The sequence below is a fragment of the Rhinolophus hipposideros genome (assembly GCF_964194185.1).
Source record: "Rhinolophus hipposideros genome assembly, chromosome: 22".
In the NCBI taxonomy this organism is placed as follows: Eukaryota; Metazoa; Chordata; class Mammalia; order Chiroptera; family Rhinolophidae; genus Rhinolophus; species Rhinolophus hipposideros.
This window is the reverse complement of record NC_138068.1, coordinates 21,103,202-21,123,821: the sequence shown is the minus strand read 5'-3', so window position 1 is coordinate 21,123,821 and position 20,620 is coordinate 21,103,202. Positions and strand designations below refer to the sequence as shown.

Here is a 20,620-nt window from a genome sequence, read left to right as displayed (position 1 = left end):
CCCCAGTAATGTTCCCCTTCCCCAATAAAATCTTAAAAAAAAAAAATTTGGTGTCTGGCTTTCATGACCTTTGAATGTAAACAGATAAAAATAGCTTTTTGTATAAATATATGTATAATATACACGTCTATTTAAATGGGTCATATTATATGCACTGTTCTGGAACTTGCTTATCTTACTTTGCCTTTTGTTTAACGTCATTCTCTATGCCTACAACTCTACATTAGTATTTGTCAAAATGTTCCTCGGGACAGTGGCTCCTTGGGATTTTCCAATACAAAAAGGATCTCTGGTCAAACCAGCCTAGGGCATTCTACTTTCTTTGCTCTGTTCCTGGATTTTTTCTACAGGAAAGAGACCCTTTTGATTTTTGTCACCCCAGATTATCCCCCAAACATATTTTACTGTGGGACCCAAGGAAGAGCAATTACGAGGAGCGCCTTTTATGGAATCCTGATCAGCTTCATCACTTTAACAGCTGTAAAGGATTCCATCGTGTGGATGGGCCATCCTGTATTTAGCCAGGCTTCTGGGGATGGACATGTTATAAAAACTACTGAAGTCACATCCATGTACACATACCTTGCCCACCTGCTTGGTTATTTTTGTAGAATAAATTTCTAGAAGTCAATGGCTGTGTTTCAGGGGTCCACAGCCATCCACCCATTCGGTGACTCTCTGGGAAGATTCCCAGGACTCAGGATGGTTGTACTCGTGGTTGTGGTTTTATTACAGAAAAAAGACATACAGCTGGATCCCCAAGGGAAAAAGACACATCAGCTGGAGTCTGGAGGAATCCAGGCGCAGGTGTCTAAAGTTCTCCGCCTTGGAGAAGCGGAGAGAGGCTGCACAAAACACACTTTTCCTCCAGCAGCTTTTCTGCCCAGGGAAGCTCCCCTAAGACTCAAAAGCCAGGGTTTTATTGGGGATTGGTCACGTCGGTGCCCAACCATTATGACCAAAATTCTAGGCTCCCAGATGGGAAGATGGTCACCATAAATCATACTGTTCATTCAAACAGTCTAGGTGAATTGATGTAGTGTGGTCAGTGCCCCAGATGGTGGGCAAAATAGCCATATCGACATAAGGAACCTTCTGCAAGGCACGTTCTTGGATGCCAGTCAAGAGCCAGGCCTACAAGCAAGACTTTCTAAAGATAACACATTAGATCCGCTGTAGGAACTCATTCCTGCCCAAGTTGGGCCATTCCCCCCGAATTTCATAGAGAAAAAGGATAGCAGCACCTGGCTGATGGCTTCTCTGTATTCTCCCATGACTGTTCCCATGTCCCCTCTAAACTCCATCCTCTGAGCTGCCTTGTGAGTGGCTGTTCCTTCCACATGGCTGCCTAAGGCAAATGTCCTTCCTTACTGATGAACAAAATAGCTGGTATCAAGAGGTTATGACGCTTTAATTTTCTCTTCTGATTTCAGGGCAGTCTGAACATGCATTCTGCGCCCAGCTACCTCACCCAGGCTCCACCCCCGCCGCCACCCCCTCCACCACTGCCCCCACCCCAACCCCCCCAACCCCCACCTCCTCCACCCCAGAGCCTGGGCCCCCCCGGGCGTCCCAACCCTGGCAGCAATGGCGTGGTGGAGGTGTACAGTGCCACGGCACCCCTGCCTGGAAGTGGAACGGTGGAGATCCAGGCACTGGGAATGCAGCCCTACCCACCCCTGGAGGTGAGCAGAGGCCAGGGGTTGGGGTGGAAGAGGAGAAACTGGTCATGGTCATGAGTAACCTGGACCTTTCCTGAGCACCAACTGTATGTCAGACACTGCAGGAGATACCACGGGGTGGGGGTGGGGGTGCAAAACCAGATCATAGAATGTACCACATTATGGGAGAGAGAGGTTTTAGTCAAGCCATCAAGCTATAAATGTAAAATGCAAACCATGAGAAGATGATAGGAAGTGTGGTTGTAATGGAAATATAAACTGCCCTCAGATAGTGCTTGGAACAGTCAGAGAATACCTGCCTTTTGGGGAAAGGATTACAAAAATTATCTATGTGTCACTTAGATTTTTTTTTTTAGCAATCTAGGTATACAGTTATCTATGGCTATGTAAGAAATATCCCCCAAACCTCAGTAGTACATAGCCAAAGGTGTTTATTGTTCTCACACCAATGGTGGTCAGTTTGACAACTCCACTGATCTTGGCTGGGCTCTCCCTTGTGTCTGGAGGTTGGCTGGCTTTCGGCTGCTCTAGGATGGCCTAGCGTGGGATAAGTGGGGTGACCTGTCTCTGTTCCATGCATCTTTCATTTTCTAGCTGGTTAGCAGGCATGTTCTCACAGCAGTGGTAGAGGTACAAAAAAGCTCAAGGCTTCATGAGGTTTAGGCTTGTAAGTGACTCAGTGTCACTTCTGTTGGTCAAAGCAGGTTGCAAGGAGAGCTTAGATTTAAGGAGTAGGGAAATAGACATCGTCTCTTGATGGGAAAAGCTGCAAAATTATGGGGATGGGGAGAGGTAAAGAACTGAGGCCATTATACAATCAGTGCATATTACCATATGAACTGTTGCTGAAGAGCTCTGAGCTATAAGCAGTCTACTCTCAAGGTGCTAGGAGTTCAGAATCTTCCCAGACACCAGTGCAAGGGGCATAGCTATGACGGGAAGAGCCTGCCTGCACTTGAGGTCACATTATCCCAGCCATACAGACATTCCATGTCAGGTAGCATTCATATTATATATATTATATTATAAATATATATTATATATATTATGTTATAAAGTAGAAACCACTCTAGGTATCTCTGGCAGAGAGATTTAATATAGGAAGTTAAGTGCTTACAAAGCTGATAGAAGGGCTAGAGGAACAAAAGTCAGGGTTGGCGGCACCACTGGATTTTAGATTCACGTCACTTGGCCCAGAGAACCAGGACAGAGGTGCTGCACCCAGAGGTGAGGAAACCGTAGGATTCTGTTGCTGGTGTTCCAGCTGCCCTGCCGTCCTTGGGGCTGGTGGTCAGGAGAGAAATGTAGAGTTCAACCAGCCACTCTAAAACTCATGGCTGTAAGCCCACCTGTCTCCCACCACAGCTGCTGGAGAATGGTTTCTACCTGCCTTCTGCCTCTGCATCTCATGCAGATGCTTCTTGCAGGGAGAACCATGCTGGCAAGGGAGTCTGGGAATGTGGCTCCAAGTTTCCCACCCCTGCATTTCAAGGGAGAGCATGGAAGGGTGTGGAAATGGTGCCAAGGGCCAACAGACAAGATCTGGCAGAAGCACCTACTGGTGCCATATCAAATGCCCAGTAAATGTGTAAATGAATTCCTTCATTCAACAAATATTTATTGAGTTACCACTCTGTGCCAAGCATTTCTCTAGCCCTGGGTACAGAGCAGTAAACAAAAGCAGAGCAAAAGTCCCTGCCTTCATGGAACGAGGCAGATAATAGGATTAGTAAGTGATATGCACAACTTATTACATAATGATAAATTTAAGGAGGAAAATAAAGCAGAGACGGATAGGAAGTGAAATTTTGGATAGGCTAGCCCAGAAAGACTAATGAATGACAAGTAGGTGAATGAATAAATGAATTCTTCACAAACCCCCAGTGTCATGATGTAGGCTTACTGTTAACTAAGTTTGAGTGGCTCAGAATTCATTTGGTAATTTCTTGTGGCGTCAGTGTCAATTCTCAGTTGAGGGACGCCTGCTGGTGTGGTGTCAGGTCAGTTAAGTTGAGTAGCTGGTGAGGGCACAGATCCTTCTGACTTCCTGGTTCTCCTGTGGAAGCAAACTACTAATAACAACAATAATGGCAATAATATTAATAACAGTTCATGTTTATTGAGTACTTACTATATGCTAGGCATTGTTCTAAGCTCTTTACTTGTTAGCTCATTTAATTCTCATAACAACCTAATGAGAGGGACACTGTGATTAGCCCCATTTTACAGATGAGGAAATTGAGACAGAGAAAGTTAAAAGACTTGTCCAAACTCTCTTAGGTGATAAGCGTCAGAGTCAGGATTTGAACCCAGGCAGCCTGGCTCCCAAGTTGCTTTTAACCTGCTGGCTTCATGCAGTTTTAGGGGTCTTGGGGAGTGGGTGACTGACCTACATGGAGGAGTTAGGATGGGGCTATAGATGGGGAGTGGCTGAGATCACCAGGCCTGCAGTGAACCTCCCCCCAGCTGGGGTGACTCTTCCGCTCCCTTCCCAGAGCTCTCTCCCTGACTCTGCTGTCCTTCTAGGTGCCAAACCAGTGTGTGGAGGCTCCAGTATACCCCACCCCGCCAGTGTACAGCCCCGGCAAACAGGGATTCAAACCAAAAGGACCAAACCCTGCCGACTCCATGACCAGTGCCACTGGGGGCACAGTGGCCACCTTTGACTCCCCACCAACGCTGAAGACCCGACGGGCCAAAGGTGCCAGTGGACTCCCAGAAGGTCAGCCCACAGCCTGGCATGGGCATCTTTCCTCAGCATTGGCCTTTCCACAGGCTACTTCGTTCTAGCCTTCCCTTTTATGATGGATAGGATTAAGTTTTGTTGCGTGTAGTAGAAAATGCAAAGTAAGAGTGACTTCAAAATGACAGAATTTTGTTTTTCTCCTGTGCAAAACAAGGCCAGAGGCAGGCAATCTGGAGATCACGTGCCTATATGGTCACCAGGCACCCACATCTCTTCTGGCTTTCTGCTCTGCCATCCCTAGCTCATGGCTTCTGTTAGCATGGTGCCTCATTGTGTAATATGGCTGCTGAAGCTCCAGTCATCAGTTTCATATTCCAGGTATTAAGGATAAAAGGGGCGTCTCCCAGTTTCTAGCATTTCTGCATGATGCTTTTACTTACATCTCATTGGTCAAAACTTAGTCACATGACTGTATCTAGCAGCAAGGGAAGCTGGGAAATGTCTCTTTTACCCAGGAACATTGATAATCCCCTTATGTGCGGCATTCTTAAGGAAAGAATAAGGGGACAATGGGTTTCAGGCAGGCAAGCAGCAGTGTCTGCCACTGCTTTGGAGATGCTAAGTATGGAGTTGGGGGCAATGTCATAAGGTGGTGGGTTATGGTGAGCGCAGAGAAATTGAGAATTTTTCAGGGGTTTTCTAGTCAACTACTTCCATGCTGCCTTTCTTCCACAAATATGTATTGAGCAATTATGTGCCAGGCTTGGTGTTAGACACTGGGGATCCAGCATCTTGGCCCAGGATTTCCCTACCCTCAGTTATAGCAGTTTAATGGGAGAGACAAACAAGGAATAAATAAGTATTTATGGGTTACTCAAGGAAGGAGATTAATAGGGTCCTATGATTGGGAATACTGGGGAGAGGCTGGAAAATGATGCTACCTATCCATCTGGGGGTGAGAAGGAAAGAGCCTTGTGGCTATCTGAAGGACTGGCATATCCGGCAATGGGAGCAGCAGTGCAAAGGTGCTGAGGTGGGACCATGTTGGATGTCTTTCAAGGTTAGCAAGGAGTCCACTGTAGCTCGATGAAGAGAATGATGAGGTTGGCAGGAAGCAGAGGATGCAGCGCCCTGTGGGCCACAGCAGAGAGGTTGGATTTTATCCTACGCCAGAGGGGAGCCTTTGAGGGGTTTGTCCCAGTCTCCTAGCCGGAGCATGCCCTGAGCTTTTCCACCGCCCAGGCACTGTGAGAGGCTCACCTGGGCCTCTTCTCCCGCCTGTCCATGGGTATAGACCTCTCACAATCTGGAATTTCTGGTCTCAGGTAAAGGGGTTTGAGTGGCTGGAGGCTGCCCTTGGCACCCACAGTTGTGCCTCCCGCCTCCCCATCTCCCTCCTCTTACTTTGTCTTTCAGCTGCAGGGAAGCCAAAGGCTCAGAAACTCAAGTGCTCCTATTGTGATAAGTCATTCACCAAAAACTTCGACCTGCAGCAGCACATCCGAAGGTACCCAGGCATGGTGGGGCAGGTGGCTCCTGGGCAGCCCTGGCTGGGGGGCCATCTCGAGTGGAAGCAAGTTTCCCTTCTCAGCTCCCTAACCCGGGTGGTGACCAAGGCCCCGTCTGTCCTGTCATAGTTCTCAGACCATCAGTCCAGGTCAGAATGGTTTCCCTTTTCTCTTTTAGGAGCTGTGGGAGGGATCTGTGAAAGCTGTATGGCCTGCCCGCTATGATGGGAAAGGTCCAGGGTGGGGGCGGAGCAGAGAAATGTACTTGAACTGATAGGAGCTTCGTAGGCGTGAGGGGTGCCTCAGTCTTCACCTCTGCAGAAGGGGCTGATCTCAAGGGCTGCCATGCTCTGTGTATATAACTATGAGCTCTCCGCTCACTCAGGACAAACCACTATACCTCTTGTCCCAAGAACATGCAGGGAGCCCCGCTGGGCCTCAGGATTTCCTCTGGGAAGTGGAGGGGTAGACTTGTTCAGTGATTCTCACAGAATCATGAAGATGATTTTAGGGGCTTCCTGGATATGGTGTTAAAGACTTCTGAAAGACATAGTGAGAAAGTTATTCTCTTTACAGTTTCTTTTAGTCCTAGGAGAATCAAAGGAAAAAGCGTCAATTTGATCTGTCTTAATGCCTCACACATTCTCATACGCTTGCACTTCTTTTATCAGGGACAGAGAGAGAAAACAAACCTCTCTCAAATCATGCCAGGCAGCGGCTTTTCTCCAGACCAGGGTTCCCACCTTGGCACTGTTGACATTTTAGATCATATCATTGTTTTTTTGTGGGAGGCTGACCTTTGCTTGGTAGAATGTTTAGCCCCATCCCTGACCTCTAACTATTAAATGCTAATAGCGCCCCTCATCCCTCAGCTGTGACCACCAAAAAAATGTGTGTAAACATTGCCAAATGTCCCCCGGAGGGTAAAATCAACCAAAAGTTGAGAACCTCTGATCTGCACTGGTGCTGTCTAATAGAACCTTCTGCAAAGATGGAAATGCCCCAGATGGTGCTGTCGAGTGGGTGGCGACTGATGATCCATGGCTACTGAGGGCTTGAAATATGGCGAGTGTGATTGAGAAACTGCATATTTTATTTATTTTATTTTAATAAATTTAAATGGTCCGTGTGGTTTGTGTCTACCGTATTGGACACTGCAACTTTAGATCTTAATAATAGTGTTTTATGAATTGTTGCATTTTTTGATTACTTTGTATTTACGACAAATGGTTATCCATATACAACAAAAATAGGAAGCTTCATTTTAAAATGTTTTTAGTTTTAAAACACAAAATTAATTTGAAAGGCAATGTTGAGTAAGGTTACAAGTGCTGTGCAGTGACACCTACGATATTTCCTCATTCAAGTAACAGAAATCCCTCTTTAAATGGGCTTAAACAATTTGGAAATGTTTCATCTCCTAGTATGAGATGGCCATAGAGAAGGTCAGCCCTGGGGCTGGTTGATTCAGCAGCTCAGTAATGTCACCAGGAGCGAGGGGTCTTTCTGTCTCTGGTCTGCCTGCTTCAGCAAGAGGGCTTGTCCTCGTGGGTCAGAGTGGTGGCCAGCAGCATCTAGAGGCTCTGTCTGGTGGCTTGTCCTCATGGGTCAGAGTGGTGGCCAGCAGCATCTAGAGGCTCTGTCTGGGCCTTCCTGGTGGCTGTTAGCTCCGGGGCTGAGGCCACATCTCCATTCCTAGACGAGGGTGCTGACCCGCCTTGTTTCCCACAGCCACACTGGTGAGAAGCCCTTCCAGTGCATTGCATGTGGCCGTGCCTTTGCCCAGAAGTCTAATGTCAAGAAGCACATGCAGACCCACAAGGTGTGGCCTCCAGGACGCAGTGGTAGCACTGTCTCTTGCAACTCTGTGACCGTACAGGTCATGGCCCTGAACCCCAGCAGGCAGGAGGACGAGGAAAGCACAGGTGAGTTGAAGCAGGGAACGCCACTCTCCCCACACCTTTCCTCTTCAGCTTCATGGGTTTTGCTGCTAACTGTGAACTTGGGCAACCTCCTTGACCTCTTTGGGCTTCAGTATACTTGGGGGATGACAAAGATACAACATGTGTGGCATCTCTGTAATACTGTACCCATAACTGACATCACTAATTAATCACCTGTCTTTTTTGCTGAGCCTGGATCCTGCCTCAGAATCTATTTTCAATATATTGCTCTAGGCCAGGGGTGTCCAAACTGCAGCCTGCGGGCCAACTGCGGCCCTCAATCCATTTTTTATTGGCCTGCAGCAAATTCCAAAAATATATTTAGTTTACTTAAATAAACCAGGTGAGGCAATACGTACTTCACCTCGAGTGAGTGGCCCGGCTGTTTGTGTATTTTACCGCATATGGCCCTTGGTAAAAAACGTTGAAAAAAGTTTGGACACCCCTGCTCTAGGCAGTCACTCTCAGTTGGTCAGAAATTGAAACCTTTTTGACCTCTGTGAGCAGATGGTCTCCAGAGTCCTTTCTGGTTTCTAGGATTATCATCTGAGCCATCACTTGTCCCTGAGTTAATGACACTGTACCTGATATTGATTTAATTCCTCTCCCGCATGGGCAGTGGGGACTTCTAGGCCTGGAGCAGTGATGTCCAACAAAAATATAATATGAGCAAAATATGCAGTTTAAAATTTTCTAATAGCTACATAAAAACAGTAAAAAACAAAAGAAGGTGAAATTAGTGTTAATCGTATATTTTATTTAACCCAATATATTAATATTATCATTTTAACATGCAATGTAAAGAAATTATTAATGAGATATTTTACATTTTTTTAAATGCTAAGTTTCTGAAATCCAGGATGTACGTATTTACATTTATAACACATCTGGATTTGGACCAGCCACATTTCAAGTTGTCAGTTGCCACATGTGGCTTGTGGCCACTGTATTGGACAGTGTAAGGTCTGGGCTTTTCTGTGTAACCCCATGGGTAAGCAATGACTGCCCTGTGCCAGCTGATGAAGGGGTTGTTTTGCTGCACAAACAACATATGGCCACTTGCATATGACCTCCCTGTTGGAATTAGCCCTACTGTGTGTGTAGTCATCCTTTGTGTGTCCTCTGAGTTCTTGAGAATTCCTTGGAGATAAAACCATTTCTCCCATTTCTGTTGAAACTCCTGCAATGCCTAGCACCAAGGGTTCAACCATTTAGCAAACCTTTATGGAGGCCCCTGTCCTCAGAGTGTGTGAGGGACGGGCAAATAAACAAATGATTGTAATTAGAACAAGGAGCTGGGGAGGCATGATGAGTACAGCTAGGGGCAGTGTTCAGGAGTTTTAACAACCATGGAGAGATCTAGAGTGTCCGAGGGGAAGACCCAGAAGGGAAGGTGGTAGCTGCTCATCAACCAGAATGTAAGTATTCCGGTACTTTAGCACCTGTATAGTGGAATCAGTGCACACCAGCTGAATGTGAGTGCAGCAAGTACAGTGTCCAACACCAGGCATGTGGTAAGTGGTTGGGCAAATGCAGGGGAGCCCGCAGGAGGTGCTCCACGAATCCTTCCTGAATGGTGTGACTCTCTGTCCTGACTCTTCCTCTGTCCTTCTCAGTGATTCCACCCACCCACCCACCCCCAACCTGGCTTTCTCCACAGGGTTGAGCCAGACCCTGTCGAGCGCCCCACAGCCCCAGTCCTTGCCCACAACAGGCGAGGATGAGGGGGACAAGCTGGAGGCCAAGCAGGTGGTTCTCATCGATAGCTCCTACCTGTGCCAGTTCTGCCCCAGCAAGTTCAGCACCTATTTCCAGCTCAAGTCCCACATGACTCAGCATAAGAACGAGCAGGTAGGTGGCTGGCTGGCAGTGGGAGGGGCCACATCCACCCTAGTCATGAGCCTTGGCTAGTGCGGGGCTCCTGAACATGGCCTACAAAGGGACAGGAGTGGGCCTCAGTTGCTCTGAGCTACCATTTAACCACTAATGATGGGCCATGCTTCCCCCTCTATTCTGCCGGGGTGGGGCCAGCCTACTGGGCCATCATAGTGCTAGCCTGAGGGAGGAAGCCCACCTCTAGAGGGTCATGTAATGAAGGACTCAGAGACAGGAAAAATTCTTAATATCCTGAGAAGATCTAATGTCTAAAACCTACCTGCCTATGAGGATATAGGACTACAGTCTTGTTTTAAAAATTGAGATATAATTCCTGTACCAAAAAATTCACCATTTTTAAAGTGTACACTTTAATGATTTTTACTGTGTTTCCTCAAAAATAAGACCTAGCCGGACCATCAGCTCTAATGCGTCTTTTGGAGCAAAAATTAATATAAGACCCGGGATTTATATTATATCTGGTATTATATTATATTACATTATATTATATTTATTATAAGACTGGGTCTTATATTAAAATAAGAACGGGTCTTATATTAATTTTTGCTCCAAAAGACACATTAGAGCTGATGGTCTGGCTAGGTCTTTTTGGGGAAACATGGTAGTGTATTTATAAGGTTGTGCAGCCATCACCATTATCTAATTCCAGAACATCACCCCAACAAGAAACCCTGTACCTACTAGCAGCCATTCCATCCTTCCCATAGCCCCTGGTAACCACTAATCTGTTTTCTGTCTCTGTGGTTTTACCTATACTGGACATTTAATATAAATAGAATCACACAGTGTGTGGCCTTTTAAGGTAATATTTTTAAGGTTCATCCCTGATATAGCTTGTATCAGTACTTTATTCCTTTTTATGACCGAGTAATATTCCATTGTATGGACATAGCACATTTTCTCCTTCCTTTCATCAGTTAATGGACATTTGGGTTGTTTCTATTTTATGGATATTGTGAATAATGCTGTTACGGACATTCACGTGCAAGTTTTTGTATGAACATATGTTTTCAATTCTCTTGGATATAAACCTAGAAATAGAATTGCTGAATTATATGGCAACTCTACACTAGTCTTTATTTTTTAAATAACTTTCATTGTTATTTTTTCTCTTTATAAAAATGTCACGTGCCCAATATAGAATTAGAAAATTCAGAAAAGTCTGAAGAATATATAAGTTAACATTTACTATTTACTGTTTATTGTTGAGTACCCTGCTAAATGATTTTCATTCAATAGTTTGTTTAATTCTCATAACATCCTTAGAGATAGGCATTTTCAGTATATCCACATGAAGAAACCAAGGCTCCAAGGAGTCAAATGACTGGGAGTCACACTGCCAGTAAGTGACTGAGTTAGGGTTCAAAGCCAGGTTTGTTTGATCCTAAACTCCACATCATTAACCACTTTGCAGTATATTCTCCCAAGAATGCAGCACAAAATCCACTATTTTTTGTGGAGTTTTTATATTTAAAAAACAATTTTAATCAGAGTCTGTATGCACGTAAAATTTTGAATTGTGCTTTTTTCTGAAAGCTTTTGAAAAATTTTTATTTTGAAAGAAATGTAGATTCAGACTGCAATTGTGGTACAGAACTGTTCCATCACCACAAAGATTTTCCTTGTGCTGCCTCTTATTAGGTAAACCCATTCTTCTCCTTCCCAACATAGTTAGCCTCCGGAAACCACTAATCGATTCTCATCTTTATAAGATTATCATTTTGAAGATGTTGTATAAATGGAGTCTTCAAGTATGTGGCCTTTTGAGATTGGCTTTTTCACTCAGCATAAATTCTCTTGAGATTTGTGCTTTCTGTTTTTTAACCTAATTTTATATTTTGAGTATTTTCTCATGTCGTTATTTTTAAAAACATGTTTAATGGCTGCATTTTTTTAAAAATCCCCTATTGTTGAACATTTAGGTTATTTCCTGAGTTTTGTTATTTATAAACAAAACCATGGTGAGCATCACTGTAATCAAATCTTTGTCCATATCTCTGACTTTTTCCTTATGATAGAGCCCTAGCAGGGGAGGTTCATGGAGTTAAGTTAGGATATCCTTGGGGCACATCACAGAAAACTGACTCAAACTGGCTTAAACAATTAAGAAGTTTGTCATCTCACATAACAAGAAAACCCAAGATAGGGCAGTTCTAGGCCTGAAATAGTCAGTTGACTCAACTCAGCATCAAGGATCCTGTGTCTTTCCAGCTCATCTCCACCATGTAGCCTTGTCCTCTACTGATAGCTCACCTGTGGTCCTAGGATGGTGGTCACTCTTTCTAGGCAGCAGCAGCCTAGACAATATTATCCATGAGCAAAAAGGGGTTATCTTTTCCATATCTTTTTTAGGAGCAAGGAAACCTTTCCCAGAAGATCTCTTATTGGTCAAAGCCAGTGCGTGTGCTCTATCATTTAGGAATGCATTATTCTGCTGCAAATAATAGAAAACTGGCTTGCTAGTTAGGGTTTTATTTCTCTCACATCACGAGAAGTCCATAAGTAGGAAGTGTTGGGCTTGTATAGCAGGTCAGATATGTCATCATGGACTAAGGCTTTTTCTGGCTTTCTGTTTTGCCATCCTTAGCAAAAGGATGTGGCTTTCATTCTCAAGGTTGCAGTATGGCTGCTATATCTCCAGCCATCACATCTATATTCCAATCAGGACAAATGCAAAAGGTAGAGGGGATTTTTCATAGGAAGCTTTTGCCTTTTTGTTCTGAGATTGGTGTCTTTTCTAAAGACTACTATCTACATATCTTTGGCAAGAAAGGAGTCACATGACTGACACTAGATGCAAGGGAACCAGGGAGATCAGATCAAATGTTTTAACTGGGCGTGTTGCCACCCTGAGCAAATCACGGTTCACTTTGTTAGGAAGGAGGAGTGGTGGGATTGTGTAGGCAACTAGGAGTGTGTACCATTTCTCAAAGTATAATCTTCAAAATGTTAAAAACGTATTTCTCATATAAATAACATAGTGAACATGAGTCAGAATTTTAACATCATTCATTAATGAGGGAACTGGAAGGATGACAAAGTAAGTTCAAAGGAGGATATGAGACACTGACGTCTATACCTATGTATAACTATGTCAATGAAAAAAAGGAATAAGATTGCTAAATTAGATACAAATCCACTTAATGTCCTACAAGGCAACAAAACCCATGACCTTTGGGATTATCTTTTCTGCCTGACAAAAATGATTTACATTTACATGAATCAGTTTTCTATAAGTTAATATTTAACTTTAGAGTCTGGATCCTAACCAATAGTAAATAATCAAAACAATTCATATTTCCCCAGAGAGTGAGATGATTCTAGGCAGGCTTGTTAAAGAGCAGTTCTCAAGTGAGGTCCTGGGACCAGCATCATCTACGCACCTGTTATGGGCACATATTCAGGCCACCCAGACCTGCTGTGTCAGATACTCTGGGCGTGGCGCCCAGCAATCTGTTACTGTCACACATGCTCAAGTTGGAGAGCCACTATTCTAGTAGGATATTGGAAGGACACAATGTCATCTTTTTACTGTATTTCCAGATTTGGGGTAATTTTTCTAAATATACCCAGGCTACACAGAGCCTGAGGGAAGGGTAATGGGGCCATTGTGATTGGCTGAGAGGAGAGGACCCTCCAATCAAATTAAAACCAGGGCTCCAGGAGCAGGGGAACAGAGGAATAGCGGTAAGGTCATTCACTAGCAGTGTTCGAGGCACAGGCCATGGGGCAGGCAGGGGGTGGCAGTGGAGGCAGCTCTCCTTCCTCCCCTCACCTGCCCTGTGTCTTCCCTCAAGGTATACAAGTGTGTGGTCAAAAGCTGTGCCCAGACATTCCCGAAGCTCGACACATTTCTGGAGCACATCAAAAGCCACCAAGAGGAGCTGAGCTACCGCTGCCACCTCTGCGGCAAGGACTTTCCCTCATTGTACGACCTGGGTGTGCACCAGTACTCCCACAGCCTCCTGCCACAGCACAGCCCCAAGAAGGATAACGCAGTCTACAAGTACGTGCTGTCCCATTCCCGTCTCCCTCAGGGAACCCAGGGGTCTGCATCCTTGATGGTTCTGATGGCTCAGGACCAGTGAGACACCTTAAAGGGGAAACTGAATCTCAGGCTGGAGTCCAGCCTGCCGGAGTGGGTTCTGGGCCTTGGCATTGGTGGGGAAAAAGATGGACCCTCCTTATAGCATTCTTCAACTTGGCAGACGTTTATTCTTTAAAAAAAAAGAAAATCCTAAAAAAGGAAAACCAGTCTTTCTTCATTCATAGAATATTATGAACATTCAAGTTAGAATTCAGCATACTTTTAGGTCATGATTTCCCCTTTAATTATTTAGGATGCTCTTTTCTGTATCCCCTCCAGGTTTTTCAATGTCTTTCTTAAAATATAAACTGTAAAAACTAAAGAAGTCATTCTTAAAATGCTCAAGAGATGTTAAATATATCTTAACTCAAGCTAATATGTCATCATCTCACAATATGGAATTTTTATTTACTGATTATTTTTATCATTACTGAAGGAATAAGTTTCACCTGGTTTGACTATACCATTATCAATATTTTACTTATAATATCTGTACAGTTTAATTACACATTTTATATTTATAATTCCCTAATAATTAACAACAATGAATCCTTTCTAAATGAAGGATATAAATTGATATAACAGTTTGTACAAAATATAATAAAACATTCAATTACCAAAAATAAAAGGAATGATTCAAAGAATTCTCACAAATACCCATCACCCAGATTTCCCAAACGTTAATTTTTCACCACATTGGCTTTATCCTATTCTGAGCTATCTGAGAATAATTTGCAGACATGAGGCTTTAGAGTATATTTTCGAAAAACAAGGATAACCTCTTACCTAAGCATGGTATAGTTATCCAAATCAGGAAGTTAAATCAAGACAACTCTTATTCAACCTTATTCGAAAATTTCCAACTGTTCCAATAACATCCTTTACAGACAAAGAGAAAAGTGTTTTTTCTGGCCTAGGAGCCCATCGAGAGGATCACATATTGCGTTTAGTTGTCATATCGCTTCAGTTTCCTTGAAGCTGGAACCATTCCTCAGTCTGTCTTTGTCTTTCATGACGTTGGTATTTTTGAAGAGTATAAGCCAGTTCTTTTGCAGAATCCTTCATTTGGATTTGTCTGATTTGACCTCAGCTTAGATCCAGGATTGGCACTTTTGGCAGGAATAGCACAAAGTGACGCTGTGTCCTCAGTGCATTAGATCAGGAGGTGCATGACGTGGCTTTACCCCATTGCTGGGGACGTTACCTTGGATGACTTAGTTAGGGTAATGTTTCTGGCAGGGAGTTCTAATTTTAATGCTTATTGGTACACTACCTCCCACACAAACCTGTCCCCTCACCGCCGAGGCATTTCCCATTCTATCCTCTCCCTCCCACCAGCTTGTGAGGTTCTTGGCCTCCTGTTTCTACCCACATCCTCTTTCTATCTTGTGGAAACATTAGGCTGTGGTTTTCAGTGTGCAGTCTGAGGGCGTTCCTTGGGCCTGCCACAGGTGCAGGTTGCCTAAGGGGTGTCCCACAGTGGCCCTGGTGTACAGATGGCAGGGCCCATATTTTTGTTTTTGGTATGACTGGCCCACTCAACTGTGGCGTTTCTCACTGGCACTTCATTGGATCCATTTGCTGGCAAATGTTTTCATAGTGGGGAGATGGTGAGGTCTTCTTCAAAGTGGCTTGTCGCCTGAAACCAGTGTTTTGAAGGCATGTTAGCCACAGTGAAGTAAAGACTGTGTTTATAGTAAAGACCATATCTCTAGTTCTTTGTGGTTTGTGAACCGTTTAGCACAGTTGTGTCTTTTGACTCTTGTGACAATCTTAAGAATGAATGCGGGGCAGGCTCATTTGGGATTCCTACACCATTTTATGGTTGAGGAAACTGAGGGTCAGAGATGGGAAAGAACCAAGTCTGGATTCTTGTCTGTCTGACTCTTTCGTGTAACAGATTGTCACTGGCACTCAGAGTGGTTTGTGAAAATGACAGATAATGGTCCATGCCTCCAGAGCCCACTTGCTGGTGGAGGGGACAGATAATAATCAAGTAAACAAATAATACAATTCCAGGTAATAAGTGCTAAGAAGAAAATCTGTGTGACATAATAGGGAATAGTGGTAGGGGGTGAGGGGCAACTTGAGACATGGTGGTCAGGGAGGGCTTCTGTGAGGAGGTGAAATTTGAGCTGAGACATGAAGGATGAGAAGCTGCTGCCCAGGGGAAGACTTGGCGAAGAGCGTTCCAGATCATAGGAACAGCAAATGCACAGGCCCTGAGGTGGTGGGATCAAGCTTAGTGTGTTCCAGAAACATCAAGGAGGCTAGGGTGGCTGGAGCAGAGTGAGTGAGTGAGGTGCGCAGTGGAGAAAGATGAAGTCTGAGAGGTGGAAGTGGATCGGGCCAGTAGGGCCTTTAGGCCAAGGTGGGGACTTTTAAGCAAGAGTGTGACGTCGTCTGACTTTGATTTTTAAAGGCTCCTGCTGGCTCCCCTGTGGAGAATGGACTACAGATGGTGGAGTAGGGCAGGGAGGCCAGTTAGGTGGCTACTGTACATGTCGGCGAAAGAGGATGGCAGCTTGGACTAAGACGGAGGCAGTGGCAAGCGAGAAGAGTAGACTTATTTGAAAATGAATTAAAAGTAAGATTTTGCCTCCTAATGTTGGCCCTGGGGGCTGATTCCTGGGCCTGTTGGGCGAGTCTAACCCCCACGCACTGTTCTCTCACTTCTCCTGCTTCTTCCCACTTAGATGTGTGAAATGTGTCAACAAATATTCTACCCCCGAGGCCCTGGAGCACCACTTGCAGACCGCCACTCACAACTTCCCCTGTCCGCACTGTCAAAAGGTGGGTACCCCTGTGATATTAAGGGGCAAGAGGCGATGGAGTGAAGACCTCATTGTCTCCTCCTCTGCTACTTCTGTACGTGCAGACAAGGCTTGGGGTTATCTCCACAGACAACATTTCATCTTTGAAGAGTAAGAGCTCTACCTGGCCTGTCTTATCCATCAGATATCACATGTAGCCATCTGGGGCTGCTGCTGGGCCAGGCCAGGCCAACTGGGCTAACATCGGGTGAGACTTCTCCTGGTCCCAGGTCCAGCGTCTGAACAGCAGTCTCCAGCTTCCCAATGTGTTTTATCCTTGTTATTATTGGTCCTTCTTTCCAGCAAATCTGGAAAGCCTCATTAAAGCCTGTCCCTTAATATCATCAACTAGCTAGGCCATGTACCAATTTCCAATTGTCTCAAAAACATCACAATTTTTGTGAAGTTTGGTTTTTGGATCAGGTCTGTATATTGCGATTGGTTGATATGACCAAAGTTTCTTTTAATCTATAGGTTTCCCCACCATTGCTTTTTTTTCCCTCCCCTTCAATTTATATGTTGAAGAAACTGGGCCATCGGTCCTGTGGAGTTTCCTGAAGTCTGGATTTTGCTGATTGCATGCCTGTGGTGTGTTCAACTTGTTTCTTTGTTCTACTCATTTTCTTACAACCTTACACGGCAGATTTTCCAGGATAGCTCTGGTATCACTCCAGCCTCATTGTAGATGTTTCTAATTATATAGTCTAATTTTGAGCTTTGGAATTTGTGGTCCATGGAAAAAGTATCATGAATTAAGCAAGAATCACATGCCAGATACTGTTCTGACTATTTTATCCCAATTGACTCATTTAACCCTAGGAGATAGGCATATTATTACTATCCCGTTTTACAGACGGGGAAACCAAGGCACAGAAAGATCACCTAACTAGGAAATGGTGGGGCTAATAAGTAGTGGGGCAATTGACTACCTCTCTATACCAAATAAATGAAAAAATGAACGAATGTCTGTCCGGTAACTGGGGAAGAAGGAGATTTTGGCTTCTGTGTTTTCTGGCTATTTATTACCTTTTCATTCATTTCTTTAGTTATTTTTTAATTCATTCTTTTACTTGTCAGTCATTCGACTCAGGCCCTGTGCTAGGGAATGAAAGTCCCTCTCAGTCCTCTTGGAGATCCTATGTAAGCAAAGGGCTGTAATTCAGCTTGTTCAATGCTGACTTAAAAAATGTGAGTGGCTGGCTATTCAAGGGTGGAATTTGCTTTGCCTGCCATGGCATTGTGGCGTTAGGGCGGGCTTCATAGAGCAGTGACACCTGAGTTGAGTCTTGAAGGATGGGTAGGAGTTTGTCAGGCTAAGAGAGAAAGGCCTTCTGGGTAGGAAAAACAGCCTAGGCGGATGTTCAAAGTAGGCATGGGTGAGTAGTAGAAGCCATGACGTTCTAAGAGCTGTACCTGACCTTGTGGACCCTGACCCCGGGCAGCAGAAAGAAGGTGTTTCCATAAGGAAGGGCCAGCAATGAGGGGTCTCTTGCTCTCAGAAGATGGCTAGGGCTGGTGACTCAGACCTGAAGCCAACTTCTTTCTTCTGCCAGGTGTTTCCTTGTGAACGCTACCTGCGGCGTCACCTGCCCACACATGGCAGTGGGGGCAGGTTCAAGTGCCAGGTGTGCAAGAAATTCTTCCGGCGGGAGCACTACCTCAAACTGCATGCTCACATCCACTCAGGTGGGTACCCTGCTCCCCACCAACTCCTGCCACCTCACTTTCCCCATTCTCAACCCCTCTTTGTGCTTCTTCCCACTTCTCTCTGGCTTTCCTCTCCACCTCTCTTTGGCCCTCTTCCCCATTCTCCTCCTGCCCCCCTTCTCTCTCTGTCTCCTTCTTGGCCCCCTACTCACCTACCCTGTCAAATGAACAAGGCATTCCCACCAAAACTAGAGCAGAAATGAGCTCCTGGGGGCTGGTGGGAGTTCTCTTGGCTCTGCTCCCTGCAAGTCAGCCCCCTCGGACCATTCTGAATTCCTAGAGGTGGGGGCACTGTTCTCATTGCAAAATTGCCACCCAAACCTGGACAAATCCCTCTCTCCTTGGTTCCCCAGTTGAGACACATTTACTTTTTTTTTAATCTTTAAAATTTTTTTTTATTAGTTAAGAAAATTCTGGTTTTCTTTTTCATTGAAAAGGATCAATAGATTGAGAAAACCTGAGGAGAAAATCCTTGACAATGCAAAAGCATATATAATTAAAATAAACCTCCCTCTTACCTCAGATGGATAATCCAAATGTTTCTCAATTTCTTTTACTATGACCTAAGGTAAAAAAAAAAAAAAAAAAAACGCATTCGATATTGCAACTCAGGAAACATATATACACAGAATATTTTGAAATAAAAGTTTCACAAAGCAATATTTTGTATTCTATTCTCTTCAGTTTTAGTTGTGACTCGCAGTTTGCCGTTTGAAAAAATACTCCTACTCCCTCCCCAAAGGCACAGGCAATAGCTATTAGTGGTCTAGTCTGTGTCATTCTAGTTTTTATTTTACATCTATACAAAATACTTGTTTACTTTTACACAAATAAGCACATATAATTATAATTCTATCATGTACCTTTTTTCGTCAATATACATTATCAATATACCTTGAAAATGTTCCTTAAAGACATCTTCCTTTTCTCAGCTGCATAGTATTCCTCTGCATTTACCATCTCTTATTTAGCCAGTTTCCTACAATGAATACTTAAATTATTTTTCAGCTGTTAGTTTGTACACACAATACTGTGTGGGTCCCTTGGCAAGCTTTTGGGAGTACATCTGTCGTGTGTATTCCTAGTAGTAGAAGTGCTAGGTTAAAACATGTATGTAGTATTGAGTTTCAGTTTGGGATGCTGAAAAGGTTTTAGAGATGGATGGTGGTGATGGTTGCACAACAAGGTAAATATACTTAATGCCACTGAACTGCACACTTGAAGATGGTGAAAATAGTAAATTTTATGTTATGTATATATTACCACAATAGAAAAAGATAAAAAGTGTATACATTAGTAATTTTGATAGATATTACTAAATTAATCTCTTTATGGCTTTTTAAATGATTGTTATTCAAAAGTAACATATTTTTATTGTAAAAATGAAAGCAGTATAGAAGTACATAAGGTCAAATGTTAAATTTCCCCTTCAAATCCTAATTGCTGTTGACAGTTTGGTGTGTACCCTCCCCCACCGTTCTCCCTGCATATTCTGTGTTTATGCAAACACATATGGCTTGAGTTTTTTTTTTGGAGTGTGGGGACTGTACTTTTTTCTAACAAAACTGGAACTGTGTTAAGCTTTCTTTTCCTCTTAGCAATATGTCAAGGAGATCTTTCCAGATCAAGAAACACAGATCGACCTTAATCTTTTTTTAAAAAAACTTTTATGTACTTTACGTGTGTTTTTCCAGAATCCATCAGCCCCAAGTCAAGTAATTGTTTCAATCTCGTTGTGGAGGGCATAGCTCACAGTGGCCCATGTGGGGATCAAACCAGCAACCTTTTTGTTAAGAGCACTGTGTGCTCTAACCAACTGAGCTAACTGGCCGCCCCCGACCTTAATCTTTTTAATGACTATAGGGCATTCTATTATAACAGAATTTCCTTAATCATTGGGGGGGTGGTTGGCATTTTTCAAAAGTACTTTATTCATTCCACAGGGAGACTAGAGAAGAAATAATGGCAGGAAATCAAAATAGCCCAATAACAACCTTTTTCTGAAGAGCATATTGTGACCCCAGCCCCTGTCATGTGAGAGCTGTCCTCCCAATGGTTCTGCAGCAAGTCGATCTGGGCGACTCAGGCGGACTCTGGATCATACTGCTGGGCTAGAATCTTAGTTCCCCCAACCACTAGATGTAGACCAGGAACTTCAGTTTTCTCGTCTATAAAATGGGATAATGATAGTACTTACCTCATGGTTTGTTGCAAGGGTTTAATTGGATGTAATTCCCCCTTCTCCCATGGTGGATTTCATTTCAGTGAATGCCATGACCACACCCTGTCGCTTGGCCC

At 44.0% G+C, this 20,620-nt stretch overlaps 1 protein-coding gene across 2 annotated transcripts in view; it reads left to right on the top strand.

Annotated features, from left to right (window-relative positions):
* The window catches only part of ZNF341 (zinc finger protein 341), a gene marked incomplete at its 5' end in the record, with an annotated part of 36,660 nt that overhangs the window by 11,879 nt on the left and 4,161 nt on the right, over window positions 1-20,620 (top strand). For both annotated transcript variants that reach the window (XM_081033892.1, XM_081033891.1), the window contains 8 exons: window positions 1,434-1,685; window positions 4,209-4,404; window positions 5,785-5,875; window positions 7,608-7,801; window positions 9,480-9,670; window positions 13,513-13,721; window positions 16,499-16,595; window positions 18,169-18,301. In XM_081033892.1, the coding sequence (XP_080890018.1) occupies window positions 1,434-1,685; window positions 4,209-4,404; window positions 5,785-5,875; window positions 7,608-7,801; window positions 9,480-9,670; window positions 13,513-13,721; window positions 16,499-16,595; window positions 18,169-18,301 (1,363 nt within the window). The remainder of the gene's footprint in view (window positions 1-1,433; window positions 1,686-4,208; window positions 4,405-5,784; window positions 5,876-7,607; window positions 7,802-9,479; window positions 9,671-13,512; window positions 13,722-16,498; window positions 16,596-18,168; window positions 18,302-20,620) is intronic.